This window comes from Eptatretus burgeri, chromosome 4, assembly GCF_056783735.1.
Source record: "Eptatretus burgeri isolate ZD-2024b chromosome 4, Ebu_testis_v1, whole genome shotgun sequence".
NCBI lineage: Eukaryota > Metazoa > Chordata > Myxini > Myxiniformes > Myxinidae > Eptatretus > Eptatretus burgeri.
The window spans coordinates 77937267-77953195 of NC_140964.1; the positions used below are offsets into that span (position 1 = coordinate 77937267).

The window sequence follows — 15929 nt, forward strand, 5'->3', positions numbered from 1 at the left end:
TTTTTGAGTTCAGCTTTACAGGTACTTGTTTTACCAAAAGTGGAGTTTTAATAATGTTCATGAGGTTAATTCAAGACTGACATGGAAATCAATAAGTACATGGAAGTCAAGGAAATCAACTCCTTCTCACGGTGTTCCTCAGCGATGTGTATACAATTGTCCCATCATTGTGGCCACATCAATTTCTGGGACGGGTACACAACCAGTTGCACATCATCACTGGGAAACTTTATGGGACCACGGTGTTTTTTGAGTGGTCCAAAGAGATGGAAAGGAAAAGTGACATGTTTGGACTCTTTGGGGGATGATATACACATTTCCAACCCATCTCCACCGGAATACGTAGTTGTTACATTTGGCATGCGAGGATGCACATTGTTGTGCAGCAAGGTCGTGTCCTGAGTGAGAATAACTCCCTGTCATCTGCGTGTTGCTCGTTTCACTTCATTGTGTAGCAAGTCACTGCGACGATATACATTGATGGTTTTCCTGCATTCAAGGCATGAATGAAAGCGTCCAGGTCCCATGACTACAATAAGCTCTCGGAGTGATGGACGAACCTTGAATATTTATGTGGCAGAGTACAATATTGGCTCCATTGCATGCTGACTCGCTTTGACTCTGACATGAAATGATGGACCGGTGTCTCCTCACATGACACAATATTATTCAATAAATCAACTCCCTCTGTGAGCGTCATGGAATCTCTGATGCAACAGCCACCTGAGTTGCCTTTTGGCTAAACATGAGGTCCTTCGGTACCCATGGTGAATTAACCTTATTGGATTTCGAGGGAGAACGAAGGATCAATTCCACGTTTCCAACAATGACATCCAACTGTTCTTAAACTTCATGTTTTGTAATCGAGAGTTCTCCCAATTATCTGTTTGACAGGTTCGGTGTTTGCTTGAGTGACAGCAGTTGGTTGAATGTGAGGATGCTCAAGATCTCTCCCCGATTCAGGGTCATTTTGGAACTTCCCGTACTATTAAAATTCAACTATGTGAGACAAAGTATCACCAGATTGTGTAAACACCCCTGTTAACTGCAGCTCGTTTGATGTTCTCCTTCACAATGAACTTGATGTTACACCTCTGTTCCACAATAGCACACGTGACGTTGGCTGCCATATTGATCTTACCCAGAATGATTTGATCAGCATTCATGCAAGTTGCTGTACAATTTTATCAGGGTAAATAACATCACTGAAAGTAATTTAAACATTGGAATATTATTTTAATACGTTCTACATCATATAAACTCCACATCAACCTCGACAAACTTCCTGCTCCAGACCTCGCATCTTTCTCTGCCTCGTGCACTTTCCCTCTCCGCAATGCTGTTTGTAAAGATACAAATAACTGTGCTGTTCCATTGTGCACTCATGTGACTGTGGATACCCTGCATGCTGAAGCGAGATGGCGACTTATTTGTGGTTACAGAAGTTACAGTTGATAAAAAAAGTACAAGAAAAATAAAGCAGGTGAATAAGTAAAACTGTTTTTCCGATTTCTATGTTTTTAATCTTGACTTTAACTCAGGATCTCTCAGCTCACTGGGATGACAATACACAAACAAACATAATTCATAACGTTCTGAAACACATCCTCCTCCATGAGCAATGTAACTCTTTCCTCCGATTGGTATGCCTTCAAAATCCCTCCTCTGGCTTAATTTGGAGTTGCACCCAAAATGCTAACACCATTCCAATGGGGAACATGGTCAGCCTCGAGCCCATGTTTGACAATGGCAGACCTCTGAGTAGAGTTGCTTTCAAAGTCCTTGCGATGCTCTGTGTGACACGTTAGCCTATGGTTCTTTCTGTTTCTCCAACATATTCCTCCCCACCACCACCACAAGAGAACCGTATATACTATCCCTGCCCAGTCATTCCTGGTAGCTTGTTGTAGACCTTCATCAGTGTCTGCCTCATGGTAAACATATGTTTGAAATTTACTCTCACACCCGCTGACTTCAACACTGCCAATCCATTGTGACACACTGGCACAATAGGCAGAACACAAAAAATTTTTGGTTGTTTCTGTGATCCAATCCTGTTTTTTGGGATCATCAAAATCGCTTCCCTTTTCATAACCAAGCTGTCAAGGTAGTCGTTGGCCTTCAGGATGCCTTGAAGTTGTTTCACCTCTCTCCTCTAGGCTTCAATCGCTGATGGCAAATCACATGCTCTTTTTAGAAGAGGGTATATCACAGCTCGTCTGTGGTCCATGGGATGAGGAGTCAAAATCCAGGAAATGATCAGTGCAGAGGGCTTTCTGTAAAATGTAATGGTCAAACATTCTTTAGGACCCCTTGTCACGATGGTGTCCAGGAAAGAGAGGGATCCCTTCTGTTCCTATCTGTAGTTGAACCTGATTGAAATAAAGACTTTTCCAAGAGCCCCGTGGATGGAGTTATCCGCCTCACTTGGACAGATGGTAACTATGTCGTTCACGTAATGATACTACACACTTGGCTGCGGTGTAAGGCATAGGATGGGAGTATATTCCTCCAATTCCTCCATCACCATATTCACCACCACAGCAGATACCGGAGAGCCCATGGCGGTGCCAAAAACCTGTTAATAAGATACCCCGCCAACAACAAAATGAGTGGAGGAAAGGTTAGTGCTGAGCAGATGACATACACCTGCGATGTTGTACATGCCACCAGCCTGCTTCCAGCAATCATCCTTTATCAAGCGAAGTTCACTTCAACTACCAGAGCTATTGAGGTGGATGAACTTCGCAAGGCCTTCAAATGAAACTATCCTTGGAGTCTGGCGTGTCATGGATGAGAAATGTCATGGCAGAGAGTGGAGTCATCAGCAAATAGGTAAAGCGGATTTTCCAGAGTCAGCAAAATCATTGTTGAAGATTATGAATAAATATATGGCCGAGAACAGTGCCTTGCAGTACCCTAGCCTTGACAGCGAGAGGATAAGAAAGGGTTCTGTTGATAACCACACATTCACTATGACAGGAGAGGAAGTCAGTAATCCAAGAGTGGAGTTGGCCTTGGATTCCATAGGCAGACAGTTTGGAGAGCAAGGCAGGATGCCAGGCTGTATCAAAAGCTCGATATATGTTCAGAGAGACAGCCCTGATCTCATGTCTGATATTGAGGGCCTCCACCATTGTTGGGAAAGTAGAAGCAGCATGTCCAAGGTAGAGTAACCATGTTATCCAAATTGATGATTGATGACCGAAGATGAGGCTGTTGGAGAAAAGGAACGATTTTATGTTAACTGCGATGATGGATTTCATGACCTTGCTGATGATTGGAAGTACATTAACATAATTGAGCTGTAGTTAAGAGAATCCGTTTTTGTACCTTTTTATGTAATGCTGTGTATGTTGGCTGAATTCCAATTTCCCAGGTGGATGTAGGAGACCAGCCCTAAAGTATAAAAATAAATAAGTAAACAAATAAATAAATGAATGGAAATACGCAAAGCACTAATGTCGAAGCAGATCATTTTATGACACGCAAACACACAGGGTCTGCGAATAGCGAATCACATCTCTCACCTGTAATTGGAGTGAATAAACAATCAGCTTTCACCTAATCAAATACCCCAGGTGGCTCGGGTTTCAAAAAATTAACGCCCATGCTCTTCCAGTCAAAGAAAGCTGCATAAAGCAACAATAAAAGGAACACAAGGTCAGCCTTTGCTGTTTCAAACCCTACCCAGATTCCTCTACAGCTGCAGACATTCACAAGTAGCACAAACAAGAGAATCCCAATGCCACACGACCCCCTCAACCGCTGGACCAGTTTAATATGTCCTGTCATATTTGTGCTTGCATATATACTGACATCAAATAAGAGAACGTCCAAAGAAACAAGAAATGTGACATTTACTTTACAAGGATGATTTAAAGCTGTTTGCACAAAACGATGGATGATTGCAGGAACAACTCAAATTAGTGAAACGGTACTCTGATGACATTTAAATGGAATTTGGCTGAGATAAGTTTGCCAAATGCACATTCATACAAGATAGACCAACAAAAATGGACAACGTAAAAATTGACACAAATACAAGAAGAAAACTAAAACGGGCACTCATAGAGCGCATACCTTCGCCGCCACTACTTTTTTTGTTCTTGGTATGAGTGTGGGGAACTGGTTTCATATGAATGGTCTTATGACACAAACCACATATCTATAATGTCATGAACCCCCCCGACTTTCGGGGGCTACGGACTAAACAACAATCAACTCACGTCGTTTTGGTGAGTCTTCACTCGCAAGCTCGGTGAATACGTTTCAACAAGAGAAGGTAATCTCGTTTGATGCTGGTTTCATGCAAATCGAATAAGAATTGACTGAGTTATGCCGAAAACCGTATACTTTTCAAGGGCGTGACCCCCCCCCCCGACATTTTACCCCAACCGGTGACATGTGTTATGACGTCATTGTGTCACAAGATTGGGCATTACATTCTGAACATTTTGGTGCTGGGTTCATGCAAAGCGGACAAGAATTGACCGCGTTATGACAAAAACCGCATATTTTTCAACGTCGTGACCCCCCTGACCTTTGACCCCTAACCGGTAACAAGAGTATGGGTGTCATTGTGTCATATTGCATATCACAAGATGAGGCGTTGAATTCTGAACATTTTGGCGTTAGTTGCATGCAAATTGAATAAAAATTGACCGTGTTATCGTAAAAAGACGATTTTGACCTTTTCGTGACCTTGACCTTGACCTTTGACCCGAACGATCCCAAAATCTAATCGAATGCTTCCTGGCTAATAACCAATCATCCCACCAAATTTCATGCAATTCGGTTTAATACTTTTTAAGTTATACGAATCACAAGATTACAAATAAATAAATAAATAAATAAATAAATAAATAAATACACGCCGACCAAAACATAACCTTTCGCAGAATGTGAAGGTAACGAGCAATCAGAGATTGCAGACTCTCACCAGGACTTGTTTTGCGCGGTGTTTGTGTAGTTTTGTGTCGTGTATTTTGTGTGGTGTTTGTGTAATGGCGTGTTACATAATTAATAACTGACATAACTCAAACTGCCACTTTATAACTGCTCATCAGGAGGAACCCAGAGAGGATTCTCGGTTCAGCTGCTATGCCTCTACCCTCAAACCCATCTATGTGTAGCCAGTTGAGCCATATTTTAAAAATAAAAATAGAAAAGAACTCACATTCAAGAAATTAAATATTTCTGGCTGCCAGACCCGTGTGTCCGATCAGGTTGAAATTTAAAACATATATTCCCCATCACCTCCAGATCTTAATTGTCAAGTTTGATGAAACGGTTCTAGTATATCGTATCCCTGGTATCTCGAAGGCTTGGGGAACATGTGTGTGAAGTTTCCCTTCAATCTGAACAGCCATTTTGGAGAAGAAGATTTTTTTAAATAGGTTTGAGGATAAATCCAATATGGTTGTCAAACTATGTGACCGATGACATCATTGGTGGAGAACTATTTGTTCCTCATGGATCGGCGCTCATACCTGTAGTTTCCCCTTGATCTGTTCAGCTGTTTCGGAGAAGATTTTTGAAGGTTTTCATCTCAAAAAAATATGGCTGCCGAACCACACGAATGATGACATCATCATTTTTCCCCCCCATAAAATTCAGCCCTAGATGACCCCTCAAACATTTTCATACTGATTGGATAAAGCGTTCGACATATGAAATGATGATGTCATCATAAAACCACCGATGACATCATCATCAAAAAAAAAATCACTTGTTTCCCATGATGAGTGCTTGCTATGTGTCAAGTTTCAATTTTTTCCAGTTTGGAGCTGTTTCAGAGATGCAGAGGTCCAAAGTTTTTCCTATTTTCCAACATGGCTGCCACACCACGTGACCTATGACATCATAATTACCATTAAAACATGCTACATGAGTAGTCACACCTATGTTGACAATCTTGTGTCAATGGGATAAGCGGTTGCGGAGAAGAAAAAGAAAATTAGCATGGACATACGTATGTACGTACGTAACGTACGCATGGACAACCCGAAAACATCATGCCTCTGGCGACTTCATCAGTGGAGGCATTAAAAAAACAATGCCCTGACATGCACGGACCCCGACATTCGTGACATTTTTCAGGAACGTATTCCCCGCAAATAGCAGGGTCCGACAGTCTATGAAGATGTTTCATGAAGTTCTTTGACTTGGACAAACGATATGACAAGACCGTCATGACTGAAGCCCAGGGAGGGCTTCTCGCAGTTCAAAGATGTCAATGTCACCAAGCAGATGAAAAGCGAAGCGACTCATGAGTTTCTCCCTTATTGGGGCTCATCAGGGCAACACACTGTTGTCCCATCCACATAGTGACTTTGGAGCCTCACGACTTTTATACGGATTAATGATACTCCTCTAATTGTGATTGGTGAGGATGCCAGATAGAGTCCACTTACAGATAATCCTGCATGATCTGGACTGGTGGAGCCGGGGCGAAAGACAACGTGTCCATGTGGCACATGGCACTTGTTGATTACAGACTTGTGCCTTTGATGTGCTATCTTTGCATACGTGCTGTTACACATTGTGAAGACTGGCCAAGTTGGAGTCGGCATGAAAAAAAATATCAAAACTTAAAAGTTGACTCCACACCCTCATAGGGGTAGGGATATATATATATATATATATATATATATATATATATATATATATATATATATATATATATATATACATATATATTGTTTACCTATGACCTGACCCTGGGTACCCTAAAAACGTAAGCAAAAGTTGAGGGTGATTGGCCAAGGAGTATGGAATTACAAATAAATCAAAGAAAAGTACACACGCGCACGCGCGCGCGCACGCACGCACGCACGCACGCACGCGCACACACACACACACACACACACACACACACACACACACACACACACACACACACACACACACACACACACACACACACACACACACACACACCATTTTCACAAAACAACTACAGCCACTGATGAGAGTGCATCTGTCCACAGCGTGAGACCTACCAGAACGCCATGACGTTGAGACTTCATTGGACACTGTGTTGGAAGGCGGTGTGTTCAAGTGGGAAGCTCGACCTGAGTCAACGAGAAGACACATGGTTAAGAATGAGCAAACAATTACAGGTTTTCCAAATGGTCCAGCAAAGTGCAAAAGAAAAAGTTGTAAAGAAGATTAGAAAGACAAGGTGATGTTTTTGCCAATCATGATTCCATCAATCCATTGGGACCAGACTCTGTGCAGAGCATTGTTGCTGCCGAAGCAGTCTCCTTAGCTATTGGGTACAATCCTGGACAGGTCGCCACTCCAACACAGGATACCAGCAAGCTGGCACTCATTTTGTCAACCTCAGAAGGGTGACAGGCAGAGTCATCCCCACCTGGTATTAATTCAACAGCTGAGTGGGATTTCAACTCAGGATCCAAGGATCCCAAGCCCACCACCCTAACCATTAAGTCAACACCAGGCATAAATATGAACAGTCACTAAAATGGTGCAGCACCTTCACATAGATATAGCACCTGCACATTGGGACAGCACTTGCATCATGGTACGGAGCCTGCACCACAATACAGAGCTAGCACCACAATACAGAGCCGGCACATCGGTACGGCGCTAACACAACGGAACGGTGTCGACACATCGGTATGGCGCTGGCAACACAATACAGAGCATGCACCACAATACAGAGCCAGCACATCGGTACAGAACTTGCACCTTCTCGCACACTTGAGTAGTTGTAGCTTTGATCAACTATCTTGATGAATGAAGACCAAATGAAAACAAGTGCTGTTACAATGGACCAAAATTTTACAGGTGATTAAACGATAAGACTGGAGCAGGTGCTGAGCTTCGATTAACAAAACAACAGGTAAAACTGTGAAAATAATTTACCAAATCAAAAAGTATACAGAAAATTGGATCATCAGTCGTGATGAAGGAAGCAGGGTCACGTGTCGTACTTTAAGAAATGCATTAAGCTTGACAATCTGAGAGATTGGGGACTATGAGGCAGTAGAGGAGGGTGTGAAGAGTTGGTATTTGATGGGGGAAGTTAGCGGGGTTAAAGAGAAGGCAGTGATGCAGATCACTTTCTACTTTAACGAGACCATGGTGGTAAATCCTACACACTTTGGTTTTGTTGAAACAAAAAGGCCGTAACTAATTGTGTGCTGTGCAAATTATGTGTTCAAGGCACTCTTTTGAAAAGTCAGAGGAATCTGACCTACTATCCATGCTTGTGAGAACTCAAACTTTGAAGATGCATTTGCTTGCACACCAAAGAATTACAATCCAATATACGTACTGAAAAAACACTCACAAGACCTGATACATTTGCAGGATGTACAATGCCATTGTACCAACACAAAGGGATTTTTGGCATCCACATGACTGAAGCAATTAATCAATGCAACGATTTCTGAAATGAGACCTACTCAAAGATGACTGAAATGGAACCCACCACCAGGCAAATCAGAGCAGAGGGAAAGGTGTAATAGATCGTTTTGATACATACAGTACGAGTATATAACAAGGCAAATATGTACTGGTGCTTCAGGTGGCAGTGAGAATGTGCATTACCAGGAGAGAGAGGTGAGGCTGTGTAAGGGCGACTGAAGGCAGCCGAAGAGCCGGGCATGTACGTGATGCGGTCCATGGGTGGTGTGCTACTACCACCTGGCTGAGGAACCAGCATCGGGTGGTGGGGTATTTGTGCGAGATCCAGGACGCCCGCTGTATACGGCAGGATAAAACAAAATAATAAATAAGTAAAATACTGTTGTGGTTGAGGAAATTCGCAAACCACCATTCAGGTCCCGTAGGTGAGATATCTCTGTAAGTACATGTGTAGTTAGCCTCAAACCCCTTGTTTAGAGGGAATAAATGTGATTCATTCGGGCTGCGACCCTTTAAGATAGCCGTTTTTCTGTTCTATCTTTATTTTGAACCAACCACGTCTCAACCTCCATCACACAACAACCACCAACCGCAACGCCGCTTCACAACAACAACAACGCCAACAGCCACGACCGTTACCTTCACAACTCGCTCTCGCAAACATCGCAACACCACCATTCCAAGCGTCACCGTGGCCAGGGACCGCCACTTTAGACCCTCCACCACCTTCGCCTCTCCTTCTGCGGCCATTCCCGCACCACTTGTGAACGCCGAGCGTCAGGCTGTCCTGGCCTCGTACAGGGCGCGCACTGAGCCGCGGGTACAAAGAGCGGCCTTTCCGATGGGAAGTCGGATCAGGAATGATACAAGCCCACTTCCGATCCGTCCAATCATTAAGCGCGGGGCGATTTGGCCCCGCCTCCAGGCACGTTGGAGTAGAATCGATATATGCAAATTCGAGGATCAGGGGAGGTTTACGCCCACTTTTCCTCCGTCCAATGGGTGAGCGTGGCTTCGCCCCCGAGCTCATCCTGATCCGGAAATTTGCATATGGGTTCTCCTGCCATACTATAAAGCGCGGAGCGCGGGGCAAATTCAGTCAGTTTCTGTTTCGGGCTCGGGCGAGTTGGAGAGGTGTGGCGGCGTCGAAGTGTGGCAGCGGCAGAGAGTTTTTGGTCGGAAGCAGATGGAGGCAGTCGCAGTTTTGGGCTCGGGCGAGTTTTGGGGAGGTGTGGCGGCGGCGGCGGAGTGTGGCAGCAGCAGTCAAGACGGGTCTGGAGGAGAGTCAGTCTGTCGGAGTCGGAGTCTGTCGGGGAGCTGCAGAGAGGTGAAGCCGGGAGCGCGGTCAAGGTCGCAGTGGAGTCGCTCGTCGCGGGACCCAAGCAAGCCAGCTATCCTCTTTCCCCAGAGCATCAACAATTCCCCCCTTCCCCCCCCCCCGTGCTGAGATAGTGCGGAAAGGGGGCCCCGTTCCCACCCCATTCCAAGCAGTGCCAACGAAACCCGCGGAGGAGTGCGGAGTCGGGGCACCGCCGCGACATTTGCGGCTCATCACAAGACGGGTAGGCTCCGCCCGGTCTCGCGCCCACAGACCACGTCTGCCCCCTTGTAGTTAAGGGTGGCCCTTTTTCTTTTGCTTTTGAGTATATGTGTTGTCGGCGCCGTCTGTAAAGTAAAACTGTGTAAGTGTTGCTGTGTGCTCGCGTAGTCGGTAGTAGATCTGCATTGTTGTGTTTCTTTTGTTACATTTGCTTTTGGTGCATAATTGTTGTAATTGTATATGTGTGCTATCCGTGTGCCGGAATAAATGTGCCTCATGTTGAACTGTTTTTCCCGTTTCGCTTCGTCTTTTCTTTCATTGAATCTCCATCTTTCTTCACGTAAAGGGTTGGTAGTGGGCTAAATACGCCCGATAATTAATCGGAACCGTCGAGGTTGACGATAACACTGCTCAGTTATCCCGATAGTATGGAACGGGTCGCTTAAAGTGCCCCGTGTCCGAAGTCGACCTGCGGCGAGGTGCGATCGCCCGGGCTACCCTCTGTGTGGGTACTTAGGTAGGTCGAATTTGGCGAACAACCCTTTCCCACGCGGGGGGCCGATTGGCACGATCGTGGTTAGGCCGAAAGGCCCACCCGTGACTAGTTCCCGGCGTTAGTCCGAGAGGGTCACGACGGAATTGTCTGTCCGATGGGCGACGTGCCGCGATTCAAGTTACGTGGCCGCTCGCACGCCGGCGGGCGCGAATTCGCGACAATACATAGAACAAAAGCCACAAGGAAATAAACCCAAGTCAGCATGGTTAACAGCACTTGATGTTGTATTTGGTACAACAAAAATAACCGAAAGCAAAGGGCAAGCGTTTTAAAAGACTTATGTGCCGTTTTCACCTTTTGAGTCATGGTGATGCAATTGATGGATTTGACGGTGATGCACAGAGAAGTGATGCAATTTTATGGGGCATTCTGAGTACCGGTGACACCATCTTGTGACGTTGCTCTTCTCTCAGCACTCAGTGCGGCGATTGAGAACAAATACCGCAGCCCATTGCCCCCCACCCACTCCTCCAGGGAATTATAACCCTGAGGTTTGCCCGTGCTCTATCCAAATGGGTTTCAGATATAAAAAATAAACAAACAAATGAAGGAAAAGTGCCAGGGAGATATATTTAACGAAATGCCAAATTTTTTCTCGTGTACACTGGAGTTCATTGGCACCAGAAAAGTGAGCCATTTTGTAACATTGGAATAGTTTTGGCATTGCATATACAATGATTCCACAAAGTGACATCTTACCATGATGCAGTGGGTAGGCAGAGACAGACACTGGTTGTTCCCGAGTAGGAACCCCACGGCTGACCTCAGAGGCTCGCATCATCTGCTGTGACGTGATGTAGTCATTCAGCAGCGTTTGCCGGTTCTCAAGCGCGGCTGCTGTTGCAGACTCGGCGAAGGGGTGGTGGTGGTGGTGGTGGTGATACAAAGCCGGATAGCCAGTCGTGGGCAGCGCAGGGCCAGGGGAATGTTGCCGTCCGCTTGAAGTGGGCGGCCGTGACATCAGGAAACCTGAAGGTACTAAAAAGTGGAGTTGGGAGTCAAACCAAAACAAATTTACACTTGGCACAATTTACAGAATGGTGGTGGATCAATGCACAGTACATAAATAATGACGATGAAGTGAAAAATGGGGATGTTGTTCATAAATAATTACTTGAATATATTCAGAGTGAAAAATATTTATTCTCTGCAGTGACATGGCTCATGGTGGAGCTTGTACGAGCGATGTAGTGGAGTGCTGGGAAACTGAGTCCCGAGGTATATAGTCCGAGTCTCTCTACTAGTATGTGTCAAAAAGCTGCTAAAGCAGCAAAAAAAATGTCATGGCAAGCCTGTCCTTCCTTTTTGGCCATAGTTTTATCATGCTGTGGACTTCGTGCACAGCAGGAAGGGTTTTATAATTGTAAATAAACCATAATATCAGGCTGAGCTGTGTCCTTGGAACTCAGTGAACTTTCGTCTTTTATGTTGTTCTTCAATAGTTTGTACAAACCTGTTTCATGGTTGGATTGTTGGTGACTAAACTTGTCTCCCCCACCAGGTTTCTTGGTGAGGAGGGTGTATGATATGGACACCCAGCAGGATAAGAACAAAACCTGTCAAAGAGTGGAGGAGCTCCTTGTGAACCAATGGCCATCCATATTTGTGCCCAACTGTGTCTGCGGACGCCCTCCTACAGTTGGGTTACTCTGTATCAGGAGGCTGGTGGCAGGATTTGCACTCCGGCCACCGTAAAACCCTTCGTTACGCAAAACATTCTCAAAGCATAAAAAAATTTGAAAACCCACTCCGTGGGAGAACCTCCTGTGCAGCTTCCCTTTGCAAGTCAGCTCACCGGATGACGGGATTGGGGCAAAGCCTTCGGGACCCCCACTCTTTGATGATCGGAGGGAAACCACGGAGTAACCTTCCCAGGTCAGATTGAGGAAGTGTCGGGGTGGTTCTGAGGTGTCGTCCACCAGACGGCGGTCTCCTTGGGTTAACCTGAGGCAGTCCCTTCGGGTGGGTGCCTGGAATGTCCTATCTCTAAGAGAGGATGATCACCTGTCTCTGTTATCATCTGAGCTAAAGTGTTTGAACATTAGTATTGCAGCACTCTCTGAGGTTTGGAGACTGGATAGTGGCGAGATCATGGTGGGTGGTTACATCGATAATTGGTCTGGTCGCTCTGATGGTTACCATGCCCAAGGTGTTGCTGTAGCTGTGTCCAATAAGCTGACTCAAATGATAATTGAGGTAACCGGTCAACGAGCGCATTATGAGACCAAGGATTTGTCACCCCTTGGGTGTCATTTGTCTGGTCTCTGTATCTGCTCCGACTGAGGTGAGTGATCTCACCGTGAAGGAAGCATTCTATGCCACGCTAGAGTCTGTGGTTGATCAGTGCCCCAGGCGAGATACTCTTCTAGTCTTGGGGGATTTCAATGGATTGACTGGAACTGATAGAGATGGTTATGAGACGTGTGTTTGGCCCCATGGGTCTGGAACTGTGAACTAGAATAGCACTAAGTTCCTTGACTTTGCAAGAAGTCATGGACTTAGGGTGGCTGGTTCATGGTTTCAGCACCCACAGGCTCATCGCAGGACTTGGTATTCCAATGCTGGTGGTGTGGCAAAGGAGACTGGCCATGTGCTCGTTGATGGTCGCTGGAGGATGATTCAGAAATGCAGGGTCCACCAGAATGCTCAGTTCCTCATTACTGACCACAGGATTGTGGTTGCAACTCTGAGGTTGCAGCTTAAATCCAGGCGAATGGTACCATCCCAGCATAGGCTGGAAGTTGGAAAGCTCAAGGACAAGACGGTAGCGAAGTAGTTTGCGAACAGGCTGGGTGGGGCTTTTTTTGGGGGGGGAGGGGTCTGGATGCTTTGGAGAATCCAGAAGAGTTATAGATAGCCTTCAAAACGACCATCCTTGATGTTGCTGGTGGATGTCTTGGAACTCACTGAAGGGTGAAGAAGAATTCTATCTCTCAAGGGACACTGGATACCATTGACTGGAGTCGCAGGGCCAGGCTGAATGGCAGAGCTGAGCTGTTCAGGGAGTTAAGGCATAAAACTGCACATGCGCTGAGGGTGGACAAGGAGGCCGATGTGCGAGGAATCTGTGAGGGGGTAGAGCATCACCTGTGGTCAAGTGATTCTCGTCCTGCTTACAGAGGAATTTGCGCATTGCGTTCCTCCAAACCCGTCCTTTGGTGTACTGCAGTTAGAGCAATGGGTGGTAGGCTTGACAGAGGAGTCTGAAGTGAGGGCCTGCTGGGTCGGTTACTTTGAGCGGCTGTACAAGGCTGATCCACCAGCTGTTGAGTATGATGTCAGGGATGTTACTTTCCCAATAACTGACCCTCCAATCAACTGTGATCCACCTTCGTTTGTGGAGAAACAGGCTGCTGTGAACCGCTTCAAATGGCGTAAAGCTCCTGGGATTTGAGGCATCTATGCTGAACTTGTCAAGGCTGGTGGAAATGCCGTACCCATGTTGTTGCATGCAGTTCTAGCTCTGCCTAGAACACAGGCATCAACTAAACTGACTGGAAGAGGGGCCTTGGTGTCCCTCTCTGGAAAGAGAAGGGTGGTCGCCAGGACTGCAACAACTACCGAGGGGTGATGCTGCTCTCAGTGCCGGGCAATATCTTTGCTCGGATAATTCTTGATAGGGTTTGCCACCATCTGCTTGAGCACCAGCAACCAAAGCAGTCAGGCTTTACACCAAAGAGGTCAATTATTGACCGTATCCTTGCTCTTCGGGTCCTCACCGAACGCAGATGAGAGTTTCGGCAAGGGCTGCTTGCAGCCGATGTTGATCTCTGCAAAGCGTTCGATTCAGTGAATCGGGATGCCCTCTGGAGGATTCTTGGTCTTCGTGGGGTGCCACCAAAATTGATCTATCTGATGTCTGAACTATACTCTGGTACAGAGAGTGATGTGAGATGTGGTGATACCATTTATGACTTACTTCCAGTTGTTACTGGAGTTTTTCAGGGGTGTGCACTGGCCACCAACACTTTTCAGCACTTGTATGGACTGGATTCTGGGAAGGATGTCAGAGAGATCAAGCTGCAGTACATTGTTTGGGAATGTCAAGATCTCTGACCTTGATTTCGCAGATGATGCAGTCGTCTTTGCGGAGATTCAAGATATCCTTTTGGGGGCCCTCAAGATGTTTAGTGAGGAGTCGGAGCCGCAGCGATTATGGGTTTCCTGGGTCAAAACTAAGATCCAGGCTTTCAGTGACATCTTGGATGCTGCGATCTTGTCTGTACCTGTTTGTAGTGAGGATGTTGATTGAGGTCACGGAGAGATTCACTTACCTTGGCAGTGATAATCATATCTCTGCTGGCTGTGAGCCACAGGTCAATAGACGTCTGGGTCGGGCCTGGGGAGTCACGGAATCACTGGATAATGGAGTATGGCGCTGTCAGTACCTGTGCAGGGTGACGAAAGTCCAAGTCTTGACGTCCTTGGTGCTTCCTTCCAGTCTTGCTCTACGGATGTTAGATGGACTCAGACCAGGGATCTGAGACGGAGACTTAATTCCTTTGGTACCAAGGTCTCTTCGGAGAATCCTTGGCTATCGCTGGTCAGACTTTGTGTCCAACGAGCAGTTGCTGAGAGAGACGCAAATGAGATTTATTACCTGCGTAGTCCGTGAGCGTCAGCTGCGGCTGAATAGACATGTGCCTCGTTTTCCTAACGCTGATCCTGCTCACCAGATTCTCTCAGCGAGGGAGCCTCGTGAGTGGAGGAGGCCAATGGCCCTCGTGGTTGCAGCAGGTTGATCAGCATCTCAAGGAGATGGGGATGGGCCAGGCATCTGCCTGCGGGATGGTGGGACAGAGGCCCCTGGAGTACCGGTGGAAAGTGGATGCAACGATGTGCTGCTCCGGTGCATGCTCCAATACAGTTTTTGACACCTTCAGTTAGCAGAGTCAATACCACATCGAGTCAACACTGGAATGAGATGATGCAACCAAATTTTTGGAAGAGGTTCTTATGAAGTGGTCAAACACTGGAAATCTTCATCCATCACAGGGGGAATGTGCTGTGTCCAAAAATGAGCTGAAAAGCACATTGTGAACCTCAATTAAATACTGACATTATAATATTGTTATATCAACAGCTCAACTAACATTGCGCTTGTTGTGGGGGGAGGTTAAAATCCTGCGATTTTCAAAATAATTTTAACTCTGATGGAGACATCTGAATCATGGCGGACTATGCACATGCGGTTGTGAGGAGAGACACGAGCAGCTTCAAGGTCCCCTGACATGCAAAATAAACTTGTTATTTATAAATTAACTTGACCTTCCTCGTGAAGAAATCACCCAAGTTTTTTAAAAAAATAAAAAAGGGATAATTAGAGCAATATTTCGATCATTTCTGGAGCTTTTCACAACTTGCTATGCCCCGCCACTTAAAAAAATGGACTTCAGCGAATCGCAGCGTGACGTCACATACAGTAACTCGCACAGA

At 45.9% G+C, this 15929-nt stretch overlaps 1 protein-coding gene across 12 annotated transcripts in view; it reads right to left on the reverse strand.

Moving 5' to 3' along the window:
* LOC147028432 (nuclear receptor corepressor 1-like) overlaps positions 1 to 15929 on the reverse strand; it is a 319774-nt gene that overhangs the window by 55381 nt on the left and 248464 nt on the right. For all 12 annotated transcript variants that reach the window (XM_085878838.1, XM_085878839.1, XM_085878836.1 and 9 more), the window contains 3 exons: positions 11193 to 11471; positions 8581 to 8733; positions 7005 to 7076 (listed from right to left, as the gene is read on the reverse strand). In XM_085878838.1, the coding sequence (XP_085734964.1) occupies positions 7005 to 7076; positions 8581 to 8733; positions 11193 to 11471 (504 nt within the window). The remainder of the gene's footprint in view (positions 1 to 7004; positions 7077 to 8580; positions 8734 to 11192; positions 11472 to 15929) is intronic.